The sequence below is a fragment of the Lissotriton helveticus genome, chromosome 7 (genome assembly GCF_964261635.1).
Source record: "Lissotriton helveticus chromosome 7, aLisHel1.1, whole genome shotgun sequence".
Classification (NCBI taxonomy): domain Eukaryota; kingdom Metazoa; phylum Chordata; class Amphibia; order Caudata; family Salamandridae; genus Lissotriton; species Lissotriton helveticus.
This window is the reverse complement of record NC_136068.1, coordinates 557518346-557541752: the sequence shown is the minus strand read 5'-3', so window position 1 is coordinate 557541752 and position 23407 is coordinate 557518346. Positions and strand designations below refer to the sequence as shown.

General features: G+C 46.0%; 1 protein-coding gene across 1 annotated transcript in view; it reads right to left on the bottom strand.

Annotated features, from left to right (window-relative positions):
- The window catches only part of LOC144768738 (uncharacterized), a 376353-nt gene that overhangs the window by 153750 nt on the left and 199196 nt on the right, over positions 1–23407 (bottom strand). Inside the window, exons 4-5 of the mRNA XM_078652621.1 lie at positions 8940–9014; positions 4710–4820 (exon numbers count right to left, since the gene is read on the bottom strand). Of these exons, the coding sequence (XP_078508747.1) occupies positions 4710–4820; positions 8940–9014 (186 nt within the window). The remainder of the gene's footprint in view (positions 1–4709; positions 4821–8939; positions 9015–23407) is intronic.

Below are 23407 nucleotides of genomic sequence, written 5' to 3'. Positions count from 1 at the left end.
CCCCCCCCCCCGATTTTTTTATAAGCCCCCCCCCAAAAAATTTGGCTCTAGTTGCGCCTCTGCCCCAGGCAGCCTGCTCCAGCAGGACCTACACAACCTTCACTTAATGAATTGCCGCCGTGTTTTGAATTTGAGAGGTCGGGGAAATTAGTTTCACCATTTGTTACCTGTGGAGCCCCATCCTTGATCTGTAAGTGCAGTGGGTTATCCCCACAGTTTGATAAAAATGTAGATTCCAGTTACAAACTTGCATCTTTATTTTTTTATGTGTGCGTTGTGATTGACAGCCAAGTGCCTCCTGGCAAGGGACTGTCCACGCTGCAACGAATTGTTTGTTATTTTTAGTTCCGTAATGCTGATCTTTGACTCTGTGATGTCTATTATCCAAAGGCTACTTCTTACTTTCCTGCGTCAATGCCTTTGGGTCGAGTCTGCACCGTATAAAATTGCAAAAATAAACTAATGAAGATAAAATAAAAAGCTGAAACATAATTCCTGGGTGAGATACTATGTATGGCGGCTTTTCCATATTGATGATATTTGCATTTGTTAGATGCTGTTTGTGTGATTCACAAAAATAAAACGTAAACCTAAAACAAAACTGGTCACCAAAATGCCTTTTGACATGTTTTGGTTCAATCAAATGACCAAATATGGAGATTAGAGGGTCAGCCAGAAAATATTCTAGAGGTTAAGTTCACAGTAGAGGACCTTCATTCCAACAGAAAGAGAGGAAGACAAAACACAGAGAGAAGAGTGGGGGGGGGGAGTGAAAGGAGTGTGTGGATGTGATACGGGCACAAAAATAATGTTGTTTATACTTGGCTGCCCTTGATAGCCCCGGCTTTCAACCTGAAAGGTCAAGCAGAAAAACTGCACAGTTTTAGTTGGGAAAAAGTCATCGGGGAATTGAAGGGATCCCGTGAGCAGCAGTGCTAGTTATCTTGATTTAGACACGTCCCTACTCGGATAGGCCACACCCCTTTAAGAGATTTACCACGCCCCTTTTAGAGCACCCCCAGGTTTTTTTTACCACTTAAAGCCCTGACAATGCCACAGAAAGGTTAGAACAATGGCTTTGCATGTGCTTTATTTTACTTTTACTACTGAATTACACTGTCCATTAATAATAAGTTTGTTTTCCACTACTAGACCCAGCTCATGTCATAGGTAATAAAATCCGTACATCTATCACCCAATGTATATTTACATTTTAAATTGATGTGCCCATACTGCAGCACTTTAAATTAGTTGTAATGGAATCACATGCTATTTGCACCAAATACTAGTTTTAGTAAGTTAAGTTTTGTAATGAGAGACTCGTAATGAGAGACTCTGGTGTAAACCATTACACTGATGAACCCCAACTGTACTTAAAGACATCAAATATTCATGTCCTCGACACACGCTGACAGCATGCCTCTCTCTACACCAATCAGTGGTGTAGCAAGGGGGAAGCCGGGGGCAGTCCACCACAAGCGGCATCAGTTTTGGGGGCAGAGGCCACCTCCCGCTTTTACCCGCCGTCTCGGTGTGGCAATCAACCCCCTCCCAAAGCGGCAGTCATGGGGTGGCAATCTGGGCTGAACCTGGCCAGCACCCTCCCACCATCCCACCTGCTCTTCAATGCTACCGCGGGGCAACAAACATAGAAACTGCCACAGGCGCCCAAAGTGCTAGCTACGCCACTGAGACCAATACTGGCTGAAAGGCAAACTTCTGCTCTTGAATCCAGAGGAAAACAAATTCCTTCTCTTCTCCTTGTTAGCATTTGGATCTGGCTCTTCTGAACCATCTTAACCTCAGTGGCTTCGCTGCTGCTCCTGCACCATCAGTTAAATCATTAAGACTCCCCACTGAACATTCACTCTCATTTATCCCACACATTAACAAGATTGCCAAAGCAGCAACATTTCCTCTACCTATTATGAAGAAGGTACGTCACCTAAACCCTTCCAGGTCCCTCAAGACAACAGTGCAGGCTTTTGTCATATCCAGGCTGGATTTTGGAAACTACTTACTAGCTGGAATTCCGCCGCCACATGGTGCCCCAATCAAAGCTATCTTTCACTCAGCGACAAGAATAGCTTATAACGCAAACCAAAAATGAGACTGCATTACTGCAATTACTTTTGATCTACATCGGCTTCCCATTGAAGCCAGGCTATGTTTCAAGCTCTGTGTCTATAAAGCCGAACATGGAAACTGTCCTCCATATCTAGCGGAACGGGTAACCATCTCAAGAGGATCCAAATGCCTATAAGCAAAGGCTCTTTGATATTAGAGTTCACAAATGTAAGTCTTCACTAGCAAGAAAACAATCTTTCTCTGGAGCAGGTGTTACCACATAAAACTCTCTACCCGTAAATCTTAAAAAGCTCACCCCTCTTGGTACTTTGTACAGACACCTCAAAACGCAACTGTTCCAACAATTTCTAACCCAACTCTAATATATTTCAAAAGAAGGCTGCATCAATATAGATAATGTGACTTAATCACCTGTTTGCGATTCAGTCTATTTACCATGCTTAAAAGTAGCTCATATACTGTGGTAGCCTTTTTTGTGTTCTGCTCTGTTTATTTTCTACTCCAATCTAGGGATCACCAACAGATTTGACACAATAGGTATAGATTCCCTTGTTTGAGTAAATTTTAAATGTGTTTTATACAGATCCTAGTACTGACACGTATGGTTTGATTAATATACGCCTAATTTAAAAATGTCCAATTTTTGCCATGACAATGAATTGAGGAAACCATTACCACTTTGTCTTTATTCCTCGTCCCCTTCCAAATCATTGAGGGGGACTCACCTCAGGAGACGGGCAACTGAAAGCCCTGCATAACAAAGAACATATTTTAACTCCTGTTTGCTCTGCAAGGAATAGGATGAAAAATCCCTTCAAAAACACATTCTGTTTTCTTTCCTTTAACTGGTAGAAGCAGGCAAAGGATTGCCCGTCTCATGTTTCACTTATCATTTCCACTAAAGTCTCTTCCTATATTTGACACAGATTCATGTTTGAGCTTACTGCAGGATGACTTCTGTGGTTAATTCTTTTTTATTGTTTGTGGGTATGGGCAAAAGATGAGTCAAATATAATTTTGAAACAGAGGGCGGACCTGGCCCTGACACGGTAAATAAGAGTAAAAAATATGTGACAATAAGAAAGAAACTTCAACGAAAAGATGTTGTGAGGGGAGATGAAAAACAGAAGAAGAAAAGGGAGGGGTTTCCTGATCCAGTTGAATGTGAGAGAGAATATAAACTGCCCAATCTAATTCTGCACCTGGTCTACTAAACCCAGGACACAAACCAGTCTATGTGTTTAGGTCAAGCCTGGGCAGCATATGGGCTGCTCTACGAGGCATGCTGTATTCAGGCAGCGACTTGAAGCTCCGTCCACTCTCCGCCCATATTGTTCATTGGTTTGTGCCACTGTCCACTGTAAACTGTGGCTGTTCATTGGTTAATAGGCTTAGTAGTCCCTCCTTGACTCATTTTGTAATCTCCCATGGCGAAACCCTCTGTTACATGTGTTGTTACTCGGTAGGCTTTAATTACAGCCTCCAAGCACTATTTTCCCAAATAGCTTTGTCCTGCCTGCTGGCAGGACACACTCTCTCCTAACGCTTACAAATTTTTTTTTATGGCACAAACACATTTGCAATGCAATTGGTCTTGCATTTGTGAGGGTTTATGCTAATGGCATTGCCTTTTATTTATCTGTTTTAAAAACAACACATAAATGAAATGCATTGTCATTCACAATACCAATAGCTGAAACTCTTGTAAATGTGAGGCCTATTGCATTGCAAATACTTATTTTTGCAGGCTATTCGTTTGTAAACCCTCCTATGTTCTGTGGTGCAGCTGACGTACTCATCAGTCATACTAAAAATGTCAATTTGAAGGGAGTCGCAGGAAGTCCCGGCTCATCAATATGTACAAAGCAATAGCCCTTTAGCGACACTCAGAGTGGCTTATTGTGAAGGGATGGCAGGTGTGGGACAGCAAACCTTGATCTCCTTGAAAGCAGTCCCTGAAGTTTAACATCTTTGCTGCGGCGGCTATTCCGCCGCAGCGCTAACGGTCGTGGGGGGGCGCGCGGCTCACCTGCGCTGGTGACAGAACCGTTCCGTCACGGCTCGCGGGTGAGCTGTGCTTGTGACGGAACGGTTCCGTCATGGCCCCGCCCGCTTAATGAAACCCGCCGTGCAGGCACGAAATCAGCGCCGCGCAGGCGCGGCGGCTGGGCCGTGACGGACTTGTTCCGTCACGAGCACAGCCCACCCGAGGGGCTTGACGGAACGGTTCCGTCAATAGCGTCAAAGGGGTTAAAGACAATGACATGGAGGGCCATGCAATGCCTTATGGCCACTGAATCCTCCCTCTGGTGCTGGCAGGCACCATTCACAAGATGGACGCTACCACTTGGGACTTTGCTAATCTGTCACAACTCCTTTTTGGCTCTCTGCCACTGAATAGTATGATGAAACTTATTTCATATTCTGTGATCTCAGGATATTCACCTTAATATAGAGGATCTATGGATTACATCAGATGTACAGTCAAGGGTGAATGGTTGATACAGTTGTCCCCAAAAATACAGTTTAGCATAATCACTTTCTTTCAAAATATCTATTTGTTCTTTCATTATATTGTATGTGCAACTCATAGACCTTTGCACAGAAGGCTTGTTTCTTACTCCTTTGTAAATCCTGTAAGGGTTGTAGGCCTCGTCCATCTCGGATATGGGACACTGGTGATGGGGTCCATAAAGGAACTGGCTTGAAATGTGCCACTGCATCTCCATTCCCTGAGGAGAAAAACCAGTAAATTGGCAAGTTCATGCATGATGTTTGCTATTAGCAAAGTTAGCATGTTTTCCATGTGATGACATTCTGTTGTTGAAGTCTGTCTTACCCACACTGTTGCGCAGTAAACCTCAGGATCATTTAAATTGTTCTAGCAATTCTTGTGCTCAGAGCAGAAGCAGAAAAATATGCCATATCATTACCAGTCCAATGAGTAGAAATGAGGACCTCAAACACATATATACTCCCTGTACCGCAGACCTTATACGGCCAGATTCATTAAGCCGAAAACGGCTCGCAAAGGGCCAGATTCTGAGAATCTGGCCCTTTGCAAGTGCTATTTTTGCATTTGGGATTCATCATCCCAAATGCAAAAATCACATTTGTAGAAATCGCAAATTCGCGAAGAATTGCATTTAAGGAATCTAAATTAGAGATTCCTTAAAAGCAATTCATGAACCATTTACAAATTGTGAATTCGCAATCTGGGGCCGCTATTTACCGCGAAGTCTGACTTCGTGGTAAATAGCGAAAACTTAGAAAAATGCACTTTAGTGCATTTTTCTAAGTTGTATGTTACACACATACATGTCCTTTGGACATGTGTGTGCGCAACACCAGTGTACATGAGCATTTCAGGGGTGCTACAGGGTGTCCTTTAGACACCCTGGCACCCTTGAAATCGCTTCCTTATTTGCGATTCGCTAATTGCGAATCGCAAATAAGGAATGACTCCCCATTCATTCCTATGGGCCTTTAGGCCCATAGGAATGAATGGGAAAGCCATTCCTTATTTGCGATTAGCAATTAGCGAATCGCAAATAAGGAGGCAGTAGAAATCGCTATAATTTTTGCGATTTCTACGTGAATTCCGTTTTGCGAGTCTTTAATAGCGATTCCTTAATAATCGCTATTAAGGACTCGCAAAACGGGACTTTGATGAATCTGGGGGATAGATCCTATACTGGATAGTTCAGACGGGTGGTAGAAGGAAGACTAGTAGACCATAGAGGGTATTTGAAGAAGTCCAATACCGATTTTATTAAACACAAAGGTAAAGAGTCTCTCCTTCAAAATCTCTAAGTTCTTTTGGGAGGCTTGCACCTTTACTGCGCTTACTGGAGGTTTTCACCCTTCAGTTTTGATGCAGCTTTCAGATCCACATCACTTTGATCTCTTCCTTGATACCCTATTTCTCCACCGAAAGGTGTCTATTGATGTGCTTACTTTCAGAGAGGGAATCCGTCCTGGGAAGGAAATATCTTCTAGTTACTACTGTTTACACCAGACATGAAATTCCATACATGGTGCAGAACGTAGTTAGCTGGTATCGCCAAAAGTTTTTTTTTTTTTACAGAACATGTGATAAACAGGAAAGAGACTGGTTCAAGCATTAAATGTGTCTTGGCAAGACATTTTCTGCATGCATCAGTTACGGGTTTGGGTATAAGATTATGGGTTTGTGGTGTAGGATTTAACGATGTAGAGTTTATGGTTTGGGACACAGGAATAAGGGTTTGGGGTATAAGGTAAAGAGTTTTAGGAAGCAGGTTAAGGAATAGGGTAAAGGTTTATGGTTCAAAGGTTTGTGGAATGGAGGTATAGGTTTAATGATTAGGGATTTAGGAGTTACTGATATTGGTTTTGATGTTAAAGGTATACAGTTTATATTATTGGGTTAAAGATTTGTGTACTTGATTTTACAGGTGAGGGGGTTAAGATTATTGGTTAAAGGTATACGGTAAAGCGTTAAGGATATAGGGTTTGGGGTAGAGAGCTAAGTGTTACAGGCGGAAAATGTATTAGTTAAGAGGTTATGGTTTAAAGGATTAGGGGTATCAACTTGAGGGTTAAGTGTTTGGGGTGTAGGATTACGGTTTTGGGAAGTTGTTCAGGGCCAGATGTAGGTCGGTCGGTAACAGACGAAAATCGGTATTTTCGGCCGTTACCGAGCGGTATTTAAGAATTGGTATGTAGGGGCATTATTTTACAGAATCGGTAAATTTACCGATTCGGTAAATTTACCGATTCTGTAAAATACCGAATCGGTATTTTTACCGATTCGGTAAATCCCAGATGTAGGTGGGACTCTTCTGAGTCCCAAAGGCCCTACAAATTCGGTATTTTACCACCCAATCCAATTGGGTGTTAAAATACCGAATTCAGGTGTGCATGCACATGTGTGCATGCACACCTAGCCATGTGACAGACAGATATGCCCTTAGGGCATGTCTGTGTGCCACATGGCGCACATGCCTATTTTTGGGGTGCCAGAGGGTGTCAAAGTGACACCCCCTGCACCTTTGCAAAATTCAGTATTTACCGATTCGGTAATTACCAAATCGGTATTTCCCATTGATTCCTATAGGCTTCACAGCCCATAGGAATCAATAGGGAATACCTGTTCGGTATTTACCGAATCGGTAAATACCGAATTCTAAAGATTCGGTATTTCAACATCTGGAAATACCTACATCTCCCCCCTTCATATTTACCGACTCTTAAATACCGAATCGGTAAAATTCGGTATTTAAGAGTCGGTAAATATGAATTACCTACATCTGGCCCTCAATGTATAGAGTTAACACACATGATTACATTTGTCTAGTTTTACAGTTGGAATGTGTTTACTTTAGTTGTGCTGGAGAGTGTTACACCCATTTTGAGCTTAATTGCAAAAAAGATAGGAAGTCTTGCTAACCCTGCAATTAATTAATTTCAATAGCTCATACCTCAATTTCAAAGTCTTACAATGAGCTGCTCCTTTTTCTCAGTTAAAAATTCAAATTTACAAGGTACAACCCATGAAGGAGTGGTTGAGCGAGAACTCACAGGGGAGGGATCCTCCATGGTGGTGCTTCGTGACTTAGGGCGATACTCCCTAAGACACTACCTGATGGGTCTGCCCCAGGCAGGGCCGGACTAGGAACAGCAACAAGCCCTAGCAGATTGCTGCTCGCTCGGCCCTGGGAGCGGCCCGCTCCGGCCCACTGTCGAAATGCCCAATGCCCGCTATGGCAAGTCCAGCACTTGCCCCAGGGCTGCGATAGAACGATTACAACAGGAGCCATGGGCCCCTGGTGTCTGTTCCCCATAACTCCAAGGAACAGAGTGGCTTGGACCTTCAGAGATTTGAGATGGCCTAAAAGGGAAGAGATCCTTGTGGCCTGGCATGATAGAAAGCCAGGCTTCATGGTAATGAGCCTCAGCCCCACTAGCCCGACCCATTATGTGTAGAAGCTAGTAGGGCATGGACCGAGTCTCACTCCACCAATGACTGTGTATCAGTCTTGGATTGCTCGGGTGCAGAGAGCAGTGGACGCTGCCTGAAAGATGGGAGCACTTTGAGTGCCTACTTCGACATCAGACCCAGGTCCGATATCTCATGCAAGTAAACAGGAGAACCATCGGAAGGCTCACTTGATTGTTAAACTCAGTGAGGAAAAAACACAGGGCCATGCAGAGGAAAATTCACAGGGCCCTAGTAAGAGAGATGCTGAGGACCTTCTTCCCTTCTCATTACATTTCATATCAATGACAGTTCAAAAAACAAACTAACTGGAAAACACCACAGAATGTGGGGCATGGTTATGTCTCTAAACAAATGTTACTATACAATTACCTTCACATAGTACATATGTAGAAGAAGCTGAAGGAGTACCGCAAGAGGACAATCTGTTTTTTCCACTCAAGCATTTAGGTAAGAGGCTGTTCATTGGTTGTGAGGCACTCCCTATTATTTGAAGGAATCCGATTGGCTGTCCCTCCCAACATTTTAACGAATGCTCTAACTTTTTAGTAACATAGTGGCCATTTTGTAGTTACCTTGTTTGCCTTCCTGTAAACTGCCTTCAGATGAGAATCCTAATTCTGGGTATTGGGATAATGCTAAACTTGATAGTGTTACATATATTTATTGTGCAGATTTATAAACAGCATACATATATCCAACATACTACTACTTGTAAGTTTGCAGATGGTTTTATGGTGACACTGGAGCACAGTTACCGCTAGAAAGAAGCCTCCTATATGATAAATTTATAGAATATAAAAGAAGGACCATTATAAAACAAGGTTAGATTTAGCATCTACACCAAAAGGATTTGCTTTATATTACATACCTGTGCATCTGAAGATTGTAAATTCACCTCAAGTGTTGTATCAGAGTAACTGCCATCAGGGAAAACTTGCTGAACCTGGAACAACAGCAACATATAATATTAAGGCAAGTTTGAATGTGCATGTTACAAAAAAGGAACAAAATGTCCATTCTCCAGTTAGATAGCAGGATTCTCATTACTCCTTGAATAAATGTATATTTCACCTAGCAACTAAGTGGCCGATTACAATGTTGGGCGGAAAGCCTCCTCCCGATAGTTGGATGTCCTCAACCCCGTCGGAGCCCTTCCGACGAACTCGGTCGGTTTTCATTCTGACTGCCCAATTACGTTTTTCGCTGTCGGAATGTAAACCGCACGTTCATTTCAAATCGGTTCTGAACGACTCATGGAGTATTCATGTCGGTCGGTACCACATCGTACAACCCTATGGACAGCGTTTATGCCCTTGGGATGTCGATTTCCAACAGCCTTTCCACGATGGCCTGTCTGATATGGAAAGGCTATTGTAAAGTTACTTTGGGGACCTCTGGCAGGGCCCCCTTGCCCCTGCGGCCTACGGTTGATGCCCGAGGGGATACCTAAGGGACCCCCCCCCTGTAAAACCCTGCACTGTGTGACAGGTACTGTGGGACGCCTACGACAGGAAGCAGGGTTTTCAGCAAACACCCCCATATACACATTATATACACATAGGAGCCTGTGTTATGGCCGATTGTCAGGTGGAATACGAGCTCCCATAGGGAACAATGTGACTCCGACCGAACAGTGTTGGGTCGCATCATAATCTGGCGGTCGGAATCGCCATCCGCAAGTTGTCAGTCCCGATCCCAAGTCGGTGTTGGGCGGAGACTTTCCAGCCCAACATCGTAATGAGACCCTCAGTGTGTACAAAATTACGTACATTTTTCATAAACTTCTAGGAGTATTTCTTAAAATCACATCAAATTCCATTCATGGAGTGAAACGTAATTTGCTGGTATCTCGCATGAGGTTTTTTTAAACAAAACACGTGATACACCTGAAGGATACTTCTTCAAGCAGAAGATGTCTCTTGGCAAGACGTTTTCTGCATCCATCAGTCTACAGTTACAAAAAATTAGATTAATGAGAACATTTACAAATTTCACAAGGAGCATAATTCACTAATTGCATTAATTTCATCTGCAACATTAAAATCTCATCCAGGCCTACCGGGAAACTATCACAGGAACTTTCCCTACCTGCCTACTATCAACAAAAAGCTTACGCAAAGAAGGTCACGCCTTCAGCCATTTGCCTTTGAAATTTTCATATAGATTTTGAATCCGCCAACACGAAAACTATTAGGTGTTGGAAATGTTAGGGAAGTCGGGTGACATGGACTTTGACTCTTTTTGGCCACCTAGTGTAGGTACCTGTATAGGAAAGGCAAGTGGCTCATAACAAAGGATTCTGTGTGAGAACACTATCATGGGCTCCATACGCGGTGGTCCAGGAAGTGCTGACAGGAAAAGTAATCGAACCTGGAGTACATGTAAAGCAGTTGCAAGATACTTCAGAATACTACAGGTCATAAACAACGTATTTTAGCCCCTGTAATGTACTGCCATGAAGCATGTCCACCAAACAGGGATGAGATGTGATGGAAACTAATTATTGTTGAGCAGCAAAGAGCCGCCCAGACAATGATTACGGTCGCTGGCCAACCAGTTTTTTCCTAAGGCAGAAAAAAGCAAATTTATAAAAGTAAATCTTACAACAAATAAAATAAAACTCTATCTTGACTAATGGCTTAGACTTGCTATCAATTAGGTTTATGCTTGGAGCTGGTATGCCTTTCTCCATTTTTGTGCTCTTCTATAGTTGACAGCCAAAATAGTTACTATGTTTATATGAAAAGTCACTTCCGGTGAGGACCTTCTTAGCAGTTCCTCACTACCAACCGATACAAAACACAAGCTTTCAAGGTCTACAAAAAACAAAAGTCTAGGGGAATATACAAAAAAGATTGATTTCCTTCCCCTGGCCTAAGAATTTGGATCTCAGTTGCATTATTCTGTACTTGATACTGTTTATTACCTGAACACGTATTGTAAAGTGCTACCCGGCCCATCTTCGCAAGGTTGAAACGATCTTAATAGCAGTAGAAAGTAAAAAATATATATAAATCAGGGCTCGAAAAATTCACTTGACCGCTTGCATTTGCGAGTCAGATTAATTCAGGACCAGCTATTTTTAGGTCCTACTCGAATACAAACTGACCCTTGACCTCTGCCTCTGAAAGCAGAGGAAATGTGACAAAATAGCAAGATTTAAAGGCATCTTTATTGCTCACAAAGTAAATGAGCAATAAAAATGCGTTTAAATCGTGTTAACTTGTCACATTTGCTCAGCTGTCAGTCAGAGGTCAAGTGCATTTCAGTTAGGTCGAGGAGATTTTGTAGGTTACTAGACCAGCAGGTCTAGTGCATTTTTAATGATTTTTCGAGCCCTGTAAATATATTCCTAATGAAAAGAAGAATAAATGGTTGTTGTCCTGTCTGACACCATAAATCCCCTCCCTCTCCCTGCCATGAGTGAATTTAGGATTCAAATTCAATATGTTTGACCATTATCCCTAAGCCACTGGTAACATGCCTCTGTTAAGGTCAGGGTGCCATGATGCAGTATGCCATCTTTGCCATCCATGAAGAAGTCACACCAATTAGAAAAACATCATCAACCACCAGGGCCCCAAATATACTATCGAAATACACTTCACACCGAGGATAATATCTGCTCATCATTATGAGCCTAGGCCTTGGGGTTTTACATGCCCTCAGGGCTGGCCCTTCTGTATGGCATGGAAAGGTAGCAGACACAACCTAGCGGTGGTGCAAAATTAATGATAACAGGCCTGAAAATGGCAACTACATTTACATTTGATGGACAGATGTTGCTTTCCTTATGCAGTTGAGTCCACTCACTTTCTTCAGGACTTCTTCACACAGATTTGACACAATCACCCAAAGTCACACATCATGGTGCCAACCCCTGTACAAACTCCCTTGGAAGCAAACAGTGAACTCATGTACATCCAGCCTTAACTTACATGCTCAAACCAAATTGATCCAGTCCTCTAGAAAGGATTACTAAGGCATGCCTATTTACACCTAGGTTACAACTTGGCAGCCCCAGTAACTGGCTACTCAATCAACAGAAAAATTATGTATACAACTACCTTATAGAAGTCTGCCCCTTGTCCTCTGCCCCCATGTAACTGGTTTGACATAGCACCAAGATACACTGGAGCTATTTACTCAATCCTGCATGGAAAAAGACTGCATAGATAGGAGGAACCACTTAAGATTTGACTCATGGGCCCATGGAATTGTGGTAAAGTCCCATATCCATGTCTAGATTTAAGAAAGAAGCTCATTTTTGTGAAGGATCCCAATGAGATTTTCAGTCTAGAAATACCTCTTTGTGTCCCACTGGGGAAAATGTCTACTGTAATGGGGCCAGCCACAATACATCAGTCCCATGGCTGGGGGAGTGGGGGCTGCCTTGAGATGCAAAGACAGATCTGGGGTACACTCTTTGTACCTACCTTTGCATTACTGGAAGACTAAGCGCCACTGTTTGGACAGGAGGGATGTTGCATCGTCGTTGATGCATGGCCAAATTGGCCAAGTAGGCTCTTTTACAAAAGTACAGTTTGGACAAGTGCATTCATTAACATTAACTCAGATTAATCTCTAGAACGCAGTATAAATCATAAGGTAGCATACATGTTGTCCCTACTAAGGAGGGTCACAAACTATCTGATCTGAAGTAGTTCCCAATGAGCCAAATAGAAATGAGAACCAACAAAGGCACTGGCTGTACAACCACAGATTTTGTCCCAAAAAGTATTATCACTAGGAAACCAGTAATAAAGGTTGACAATAAAAAAACTAGGAACGTGGGGCTTCGTTCTAACCTACAATATTTGGCAATAAAGATTCTTTAACTGAGGCTAAAACGCCTGAACATCCTTCAATGGCGTACATTTCTAAACTGTTGAAAAGGGGTCAAAGTGAGCTGCACAAAAATCAAAATGGTAAAGGAATCAGTACAACATAATTTCCAATGAATGCCTAGCTCTTCAATGAAAAGAAACTCACAAACTGTTTAAAAAGAACTAAAGGCCAGATGTACTAACCGTTTTTACAGTCGCAAATACTTGGAATTCGAGTGTGCAACTTAAAAAAACTGGTTTCCCATGTATCAATCCCATTTGATGAGTTGGTAAAGTTTTACCAACTCCAAAAAAGGGATAGTGGCTGGAACCTGATTCATAGTTGGAAGAGGTGTGTTTTGGGTGTCCCTTCCAAACACAAAATCTGACCCTATGTATCAATGGTTTGTAACAAGAGCTATGGCCGCAAACCATTGAAAAGTTAACTGTGAGAAGTTGGCCTGATAGGGGATGTTTCCAATTCTGGAACCACCTGCTATCTGACCAAACAATCCCTTATGGTGTCTGGTTGTAAGTCAACCTTATTAGACAAGCTATCCTAGGGGTAGCATGGACTAAGCAGCCTAAAGGCTTAACTTAAGAGGTCGTGTTAAGCGAGCTGTTTTACCACATACAATCCTGTAATATCAAATGAAAGGACACCACACAAGTATATATTATAAAAATATATGTGTTTATTACTAAAAACAATCCCCAGTATTCTTTATGAATAAAGGGGCACAAGCGTTAAATCAAAAGCACTGTTTAAACATACAAGTTGCACAATTATGGATGAGGGCGGGTGGCCACTCAAACCATATACTAAACAAGTGGTATAAGAGATGCCACTCGAGCAGTGGTTAGGCCTAGGGCCTAGGGAATCGCTGGGAGCAGTCAGGACAAGCAATGCTGAAGTCGGGAATGGCCCTCGGGATTCGGGAGATGTGCGGAAAGCGCACGCATGCACCAATGTTAACCAATGGTGCGTAAAAGTCATAAAGTTAAAGTTTAAGGACACTTCCGCTGGACCTAGAGGAACAAAACTTAACACACAGACCCTAGAGATGTGCACCAGTGTGGGAACACCGGCGGAGCAAAGTTACCTCACCCACAGGAAGTGGGTGCACAGGGTCGAAGTGGCGTCGGGTTTTGACACGCAGGCTCTTGGTGCTTGAAGCTGAAAGGGCTGCAGGCGGGTTAAAGATGAAGTGTCCGGTGGAGTCCAAGGGTGGACTCAAGTCGAAGGGTACCTGAAAGCAGAGGGGACAGAGTCTGGGTCACTCAGCAGTGACCAGGGTGGAACCAGGACGGAACCAGGCAATGTCGGGCGCAATCAGGTGGTCGTCGAGGAGCTTCTCTCCGCTGTCACGTGGGCTCTGGGGCATCTGCGACGTCCAGGAGCAGGTCACGATCTGTCCCACGCAGGCTCTCACCGTCGGTGCAGTCGGCTTCAAGTTTGGAGCAAACAAGCCTTGGCAAGAGCAATCCACGCGGGATCGGAAGATTGCTTCTCACTCGGACCAGGAAGGTCAGAGTCGGGGCTCTTTTTCAGGGGAGCTGGTGTGGATCTGGAGCAACCAGATTCACGAGTCTTCTTTGTAGTTTCGTCGGCACAGGGACCACTAGCCGGCTGGCAAGTGACCGGGCCAACGCGTTGAGCCAAATGGAGCAGAAGGGCCCCACGCAGCACTCGTCGAGTGTGGAGGGCTGAACTTCGGCTCAGGAGTAGCTCAGGGTAGGGGCTTCTCAAACCCCGGTGCACAGCTTCGAGGGTCACTCGTGGGCTGCACGGTCAGCGTCTCGTGGTCAATTCAAGATGGCGTGCCCCACGCTTCCGGTCGCCTCCACGGGTCTCAGCTCTGCAGGGACTGTGGATCGGGCTGTTGGAAGGCAGGCAAGCTTGATCTCGTCGATCTCAGTCGCTCGAGTTCCGGCGGGAACTGCAACTAAGTAGACGTCGAGGGCTGGATGGTGCCTGCTGCTGCAGGGTGGTCACTCCTTGACCACAAGGGAGATTCTTCGGGCTTCCACGTTGAGATGGAGGTCCAAGGGTCCAGAGTTTCGTTTCTAATGTTTCTTCCAGGAAATCTGATGTGCATTGGCACTGCTCCCACTCTTATTCCAATCTGGGGGGCGTGATTACCTGCTAGGTCCCCTCCTATGGGTGGGACCCAGGAAGTGGGTGGATACACCCCCTTCCTTTGATCCAGGCCGCCCTGGCACGAGGGCTGGAGTGCCCCAGAACCGGTTTGGCCGGATTATGCAAGGGGCAGCCTTGTGCGCCCCAGGCAGTGTCTGGTTTCTTTCAAACCTCCCTGCTACAATCCACTATCTCCTGTCTGGAGGGCGGTGACACCCTCCTGTGACAGGAAACCCTTTGTCCAGGACCCATTTGGTTGAGTTTCGGTCAACTGCAGGGGTCCAGACATTTGTCTGTGGCAGAGGCATCCATTTTGTGGATCTTAAGGTCTTTGGAGAAATTAACCGCATTAAAGTGAAGTAACATGTCTTACCCCTCTAGAGGGGTGGAATGCTATCCCCGTCGCCAGAACTGGCGAGGGGATAGTATTCCAAATCGTATGACACCTTACACGACATGTTTTGATAAAGCCAAACCAAAGTTGCTATTTAACCGCGAGGATTATAAGGCACTTAAGAGTATATGGTATGGCATTATCCTGAAACAGCTTAGGGAGTTGTTCCCGACAGCTGCAGACAGGCTCAGCTCATGCTAGAGCTCCATCTCACATAAAACCACGCACTCTGCCTCCAGGATTGATGATGCCTTCCATAGGAGTGGCTCACAGGTTTACATGTGTCCAGATATAGGTTTAGATACAGGTATACTATATCTAAGCAAGGGGTGATTACACCACCTTACCCCAGCTGAGTGATCAGCCAGTTGTGTCAATTTAAGAACCAGCCAGGGGTGGCAAAAGATATGCTGCAGCCCCTGGTAGGCCTTGGTGGCCCCTATAGTGCATTATACAGGAGCTGACAAGGGGTCCATTTCCAATTGGTATGTGCCTATAGCACATGTGTCATTAATTTAGTGAGAGAACAGCAGGCTGGGGGTCTGAGCAGCAGGCCCACAGCCTCAGTAGTCGAAAACCAGTGAAGCAAAAAGCAAAAATTTGGGGTGACCATAGGATAGCAGACCCTACTCTCCTACACAACCCCCCCCCAAACGCAGGGACATTAAACTAACCTTGACCAGATAAGTCTTCATGTTCTAAGTGGAAGTACCTGGAGAGACCATCTGCATTACCATGGTCAGTCCCTGGGCGGTGCTCCACTGTAAAGTCCATCCCCTGTAGGGAAATGGACCACCTGAGCAGTTTGGGATTTTCACCCTTCATCTGATTAAGCCATAGGAGGGGCTTATGGTCTGTCTGCACCAGGAAGTGAGTTCCAAACAAGTAGGACCTCAACTTCTTTAATGCCCAAACCACAGCAAAGGCCTCCCTCTCAATGGCTGACCAACGTTTCTCTCTGGGAGTCAGCCTCCTGCTAATGAAAGCAATAGGCTGGTCTTCACTATCTTGATTAAGTTGTGAGAGCACAGCTCCCACCCCCAACTCAGAAGCATCTGTCTGAACAATGAACTGTTTGGAGTAGTCAGGACTCTTCAGGATAGGTGCAGAGCACATGGCCTTCTTCAGGTCATCAAATGCCTTTTGACAGCTAACTGTCCACTGAACCTTTTTTGGCATCTTCTTGGATGTCAAGTCATTTAATGGTGTCACTATAGACCCATAGTTTTTCACAAACTTTCTGTAATACCCAGTCAGGCCCAAGAAGGCTCTGACTTGTGTCTGGGTAACTGGAGGAGCCCAGTCCTGTATGGCCTGGATTTTGCTTTCCAGTGGCTGAACCTGGCCTCCACCTACTAGGTGGCCCAGGTATACAACCTTACTCTGCCCTATCTGGCACTTGGTGGCCTTGATCGTTAGGCCTGCCTTTTGCAGGGCCTCCAAAACGTTCTTCAGGTGGATCAGGTGATCCTCCCAGGTGGAGCTAAAGACAGCAATATCATCTAGATATGCTGCACAAAAGTCATCCAACCCAGTAAGGACTTGGTTCACCAACCTTTGGAAAGTGGCAGGTGCATTCTTCAAACTAAAGGGCATTACCACAAATTGATAATGTCCACTAGGGGTAGAGAATGCTGTTTTGGCTTTTGACTCCTCAGCTAATCTGATTTGCCAGTAGCCAGCTGTCAGATCAAATGTGCTCAGAAACTTGGCAGAAGCCAATCTGTCAATGAGCTCATCTGCTCTTGGAATGGGGTGAGCATCTGTCCTAGTGACAGCATTGAGACCCCTGTAGTCCACGCAAAATCTCATTTCTCTCTTTCCATCTTGGGTATGAGGTTTTGGCACAAGGACTACTGGGCTGGCCCATGGGCTCTCTGATGGCTCAATCACTCCAAGCTCCAACATCTTTTGCACCTCAGCCTTGATGCAATCCCTGACATGGTCAGGTTGCCTGTAGATCTTATTCTTCACAGGCAGACTGTCACCAGTGTCCACTACATGGGTACACCAGTCAGTCTGGCTGGGTGTGAGTGAAAACAAATGCCTGTGGGCCTGCAAACCTTGTCTGCAGTCCCTCTGTTGCTGGTCAGTGAGGCTGCCTGCCAAGGCTACTCCATCAACTGAACCATCATCAGGGTTCTGAGAAAGCAGGTCTGGGAGAGGGTCACTCTCTTCCTCCTGATCCCCATCTGCTCATGTCCTCCCTGTCCACAAATGCTTTCAAGCGATTCACATGGATTACCCTGTGAGGGCTCCTGGGTGTTCCAAAGTCCACCAAGTAGGTGACTTCTCCCTTCTTTTCAATGATAGGATAGGGTCCACTCCATTTGTCCTGGAGTGCTGCTGGAGCCACTGGCTCCAGTACCCACACCTTCTGTCCTGGTTGGAACTCTACCAGTACAGCCTTTTGGTCATGCCAAGCTTTCTGCAATTCTTGGCTGGCCTCCAGGTTTTTGGATGCTCTTTCCATGTATTCAGCCATCCTGGAGCGGAGACCAAGTACATAGTCCACTATGTCTAGTTTGGGCTTTTTGAGAGGTAACTCCCATCCTTCCTTCACCAAACACAATGGACCTCTCACAGGGTGGCCAAACAAAAGTTCAAAAGGGCTGTAGCCAACCCCCTTCTGTGGGACCTCTCTGTAAGCAAAGAGCAGGCAGGGTAAAAGAATGTCCCATTTCCGCCTGAGCTTCTCTGGTAATCCCTTTATCATGCCTTTAAGGGTCTTGTTAAATCTCTCCACAAGCCCATTGCATTGTGGATGATATGGGGTGGTAAACTTATAGTTTACTCCACATTCCTTCCACATTGCTTTCAGATAGCTGGACATAAAATTAGTGCCCCTATCTGATAACACCTCCTTTGGGAAGCCCACTCTTGAGAAAACTGCAATGAGGGCTTTTGCCACCACAGGTGCTGTGGTGGTCCTCAGGGGAATAGCCTCTGGATACCTGGTGGCATGATCCACTACCACCAGTATAAACCTGTTCCCAGATGCTGTTTGGGGGTCCATTGGACCCACAATATCAATTCCAACTCTTTCAAAGGGAACCCCCACCACAGGTAGTGGTATTAGGGGGGCCTTTGTTGTGCCACCTGACTTACCACTGGCTTGGCAAGTGACACAGGAGCGACAAAACTCCTTGACATCCTCTGACATGTGAGGCCAGTGAAAGTGTGAAACAAGCCTGTCCCACGTCTTGTTCTGGCCTAAGTGTCCTGCAAGGGGAATATCATGGGCCAAGGTAAGAAGGAACCCCCTAAACTGCAGAGGTATGACCAACCTCCTGGTCATGCCAGGCTTGGGGTCTCTAGCCTCTGAGTAAAGGAGTCCATCATCCCAATACACAGTATGGGTACCTTGGGCATCCCCAGCAGCCTCAGCAGCAGCCTGCTGTCTGAGGGGTTCAAGGGAAGGGCAATCTAATTGAGCCTGCCTCAGGTCTGCCCTTGAGGGTCCCCCTGTCCCCAAAAACTCAACCTGGTCAGGTTCAAGCTCCTCAGAGACAGTCTCCTCTTGGACTGCAGAATCAGTTTCCTCTGAAACCTGATCCTCAACCTGGGGCAAGGTGGAAGGCTGAGCCTTTCCTCTCTTGCTCCTTCTCTTGGGTTGTGGTTGGTCTATTGTTTCAAGATCCACCACTGGTTCAGGAAGGCACTTCTTAGCCTGAGCCCTTGTCATGGCAAGGACATGCTCTGAAATCCCTAGCATTTCTGCATGAGTCCTGTACTCCACTTCTGACCATGCTGAGCTTTCAAGGTCATTGCCTAACAGACAGTCTACTGGTAGGTCTGCACTCACCACAACTTTCTTTAGGCCATCTACCCCTCCCCAGGAGAAGTTCACAACTGCCACACTATGGGAGGTAGTGGAGTTGCTGGCGTTGGTCACTAGGTAGTTCTCACCTAGTACAATCTGTCCAGGGTCCACAAAGCCAGGTGTCACCATTGTGACACTGGCACATGTGTCTCTGTAGGCTTGAGCCAGTTTCTCATTAATTAAGGGAGTCTGCCTGTATTTGCCCAGGTTACTGGGGCTTACTGCAGTGGGCAACTCAATGTCCACATCATACAGGAGAACTGCCTGTGTAGGGATTCTGACTAGGCCAGATCCTACTTCAATACCCAGGGTCAACCCAGCTACACCCTTGGACTGTGTTCCACCACTGCTTACTGTACTTGGGGTTGCAGTTGCTTTAGGAGCTGTAGTGGTGGGAACTGGATTTGCCTTGGTGCACTCACTGCCCCAGTGTGAAACTGATTTGCAGGTATTACACCAAGGTGTCTTTGGACCTTTGTTCTTCTTCTTCTTGTTTCCATTTTGGGAACCACCCTCCTTACTATTAGTTTGGGGGCCTGAAGACTTCTGGTCTTTTTCTTTATCTTTCTGATTCTGATTACCACCCTTCTGGTCTGTTTTCTTCTGGTCACCACCTTGGTTCTGGGGTTTCTGCTTAATCCTTGTTCTGACCCATTTGTCTGCCTTCTTTCCCAATTCTTGGGGAGAGGTCAGATCAGAGTCAATAAGGTATTGATGCAACAGCTGGTTTGTACAGTTATTAAGGATCTGTTCTCTCATTATAAGATTGTACAATCCTGTATAGTCTGAAACTTTACTTCCCTGCAACCAACCCTCCAAAGCCTTAGTGGCACACTCAACGAAATCAGTCCAGTCTTGAGTCTGTGCTTTCTGGGTGTCTCTGAACAACAACCTGTATTGCTCAGTGGTTAGGCCAAACCCTTCAATAAGAGCACTCTTCAAAACAGAGTAGTTTTTGGCATCCTCAGGTCTAACTGTGAGGAGCCTGTCCCTCCCTTTCTCAGAAAAGGAGTACCATAAAATTGCAGCCCACTGATCTTGAGGAACCTGCTGTACCATGCAGGCTCTCTCCAGAGCAGTCATCCATTTGTGGATGTCATCCCCTTCTTTAAAGGGGGGCACAATTTTTGTCAGGTTTCTATTGTCATAGCCCCTGTCTTTTTCTCTTGGAAAATTGCTGCCACCAGTGGCATCTAAGCCACTTAATTTCTGCTCTCTTGCCAAGGTAAGTCTAGCTTGAGCCAAGGTAAGTTTAGCTTGAGCCAGGGCTACCTCCTCCCTCTCTATCTGGAGTCTGACAGCCCTCATTCTGGCCCTATGCTCAGTCTTCTGAGAGGCAGTCATACCTCTCTCAGATTCTCTGGAGGCACTAGAAATATGAGAGTCCCCTGAGGGAGATCTCACTCTTCTGTTGCCTGGGAGAATAAGACTGTGGGATCTGGGGAGGTGCTGGCCCTCTCCATTTCCCAGTAGGTTTAAATTGGCCTGGCTAAGCCTGGCAAATCCAACCTGGCTACCCTCCTGACCCTGGTCTTCTGTGTCCTCAACCTCTGAGTCCTCATCCACCTCTTCTCCTTCTTCCTCCTGAGGGGTACCAGTTACAGCTGGGTTCTCTCCATCTCCTGACCTTAGGGGAATTCCCTTCGCCCTTTCTAAGTCATCCTGTTCTAGAATGGCTATCAGGATTGGACAGGTGGGGCTTCTGCCCCTTTTTAACCCTCTTGATTTGCACAAGGCAACCAAGTCCTTTCGGGTTAGTTTGTCATAGCTGGAAGTTGCCTGGGTAAGGTCAACTGTCACAGGAGTAGACCCTGAGGCTTTTCCTGTGTCAGACATGACTCTAGTGTGGTGTAAGTGATGCACCTACCTACACTAAGTGTTTTCCTACTGTACCTTACTAGTGAGTTGTAGTCAGGGTGTGCTACTCCCTTTAATCTACAACTACTAAGTTCAGTAGAACTTAATATGCTAAGCTTTTGATTTATATGTACCTAGAGGTACTTGATGTGATCTTTCAATTTGATACAAAGATTGCAATGGTAAAACAACAGCAAGCTCAAACCCGCACCGCTGCTCACCAATGTGAGAAGTTGGCCTGATAGGGGATGTTTCCAATTCTGGAACCACCTGCTATCTGACCAAACAATCCCTTATGGTGTCTGGTTGTAAGTCAACCTTATTAGACAAGCTATCCTAGGGGTAGCATGGACTAAGCAGCCTAAAGGCTTAACTTAAGAGGTCGTGTTAAGCGAGCTGTTTTACCACATACAATCCTGTAATATCAAATGAAAGGACACCACACAAGTATATATTATAAAAATATATGTGTTTATTACTAAAAACAATCCCCAGTATTCTTTATGAATAAAGGGGCACAAGCGTTAAATCAAAAGCACTGTTTAAACATACAAGTTGCACAATTATGGATGAGGGCGGGTGGCCACTCAAACCATATACTAAACAAGTGGTATAAGAGATGCCACTCGAGCAGTGGTTAGGCCTAGGGCCTAGGGAATCGCTGGGAGCAGTCAGGACAAGCAATGCTGAAGTCGGGAATGGCCCTCGGGATTCGGGAGATGTGCGGAAAGCGCACGCATGCACCAATGTTAACCAATGGTGCGTAAAAGTCATAAAGTTAAAGTTTAAGGACACTTCCGCTGGACCTAGAGGAACAAAACTTAACACACAGACCCTAGAGATGTGCACCAGTGTGGGAACACCGGCGGAGCAAAGTTACCTCACCCACAGGAAGTGGGTGCACAGGGTCGAAGTGGCGTCGGGTTTTGACACGCAGGCTCTTGGTGCTTGAAGCTGAAAGGGCTGCAGGCGGGTTAAAGATGAAGTGTCCGGTGGAGTCCAAGGGTGGACTCAAGTCGAAGGGTACCTGAAAGCAGAGGGGACAGAGTCTGGGTCACTCAGCAGTGACCAGGGTGGAACCAGGACGGAACCAGGCAATGTCGGGCGCAATCAGGTGGTCGTTGAGGAGCTTCTCTCCGCTGTCACGTGGGCTCTGGGGCATCTGCGACGTCCAGGAGCAGGTCACGATCTGTCCCACGCAGGCTCTCACCGTCGGTGCAGTCGGCTTCAAGTTTGGAGCAAACAAGCCTTGGCAAGAGCAATCCACGCGGGATCGGAAGATTGCTTCTCACTCGGACCAGGAAGGTCAGAGTCAGGGCTCCTTTTCAGGGGAGCTGGTGTGGATCTGGAGCAACCAGATTCACGAGTCTTCTTTGTAGTTTCGTCGGCACAGGGACCACTAGCCGGCTGGCAAGTGACCGGGCCAACGCGTTGAGCCAAATGGAGCAGAAGGGCCCCACGCAGCACTCGTCGAGTGTGGAGGGCTGAACTTCGGCTCAGGAGTAGCTCAGGGTGGGGGCTTCTCAAACCCCGGTGCACAGCTTCGAGGGTCACTCGTGGGCTGCACGGTCAGCGTCTCGTGGTCAATTCAAGATGGCGTGCCCCACGCTTCCGGTCGCCTCCACGGGTCTCAGCTCTGCAGGGACTGTGGATCGGGCTGTTGAAAGGCAGGCAAGCTTAATCTCGTTGATCTCAGTCGCTCGAGTTCCGGCGGGAACTGCAACTAAGTAGACGTCGAGGGCTGGATGGTGCCTGCTGCTGCAGGGTGGTCACTCCTTGACCACAAGGGAGATTCTTCGGGCTTCCACGTTGAGATGGAGGTCCAAGGGTCCAGAGTTTCGTTTCTAATGTTTCTTCCAGGAAATCTGATGTGCATTGGCACTGCTCCCACTCTTATTCCAATCTGGGGGGCGTGATTACCTGCTAGGTCCCCTCCTATGGGTGGGACCCAGGAAGTGGGTGGATACACCCCCTTCCTTTGATCCAGGCCGCCCTGGCACGAGGGCTGGAGTGCCCCAGAACCGGTTTGGCCGGATTATGCAAGGGGCAGCCTTGTGCGCCCCAGGCAGTGTCTGGTTTCTTTCAAACCTCCCTGCTACAATCCACTATCTCCTGTCTGGAGGGCGGTGACACCCTCCTGTGACAGGAAACCCTTTGTCCAGGACCCATTTGGTTGAGTTTCGGTCAACTGCAGGGGTCCAGACATTTGTCTGTGGCAGAGGCATCCATTTTGTGGATCTTAAGGTCTTTGGAGAAATTAACCGCATTTAAGTGAAGTAACATGTCTTACCCCTCT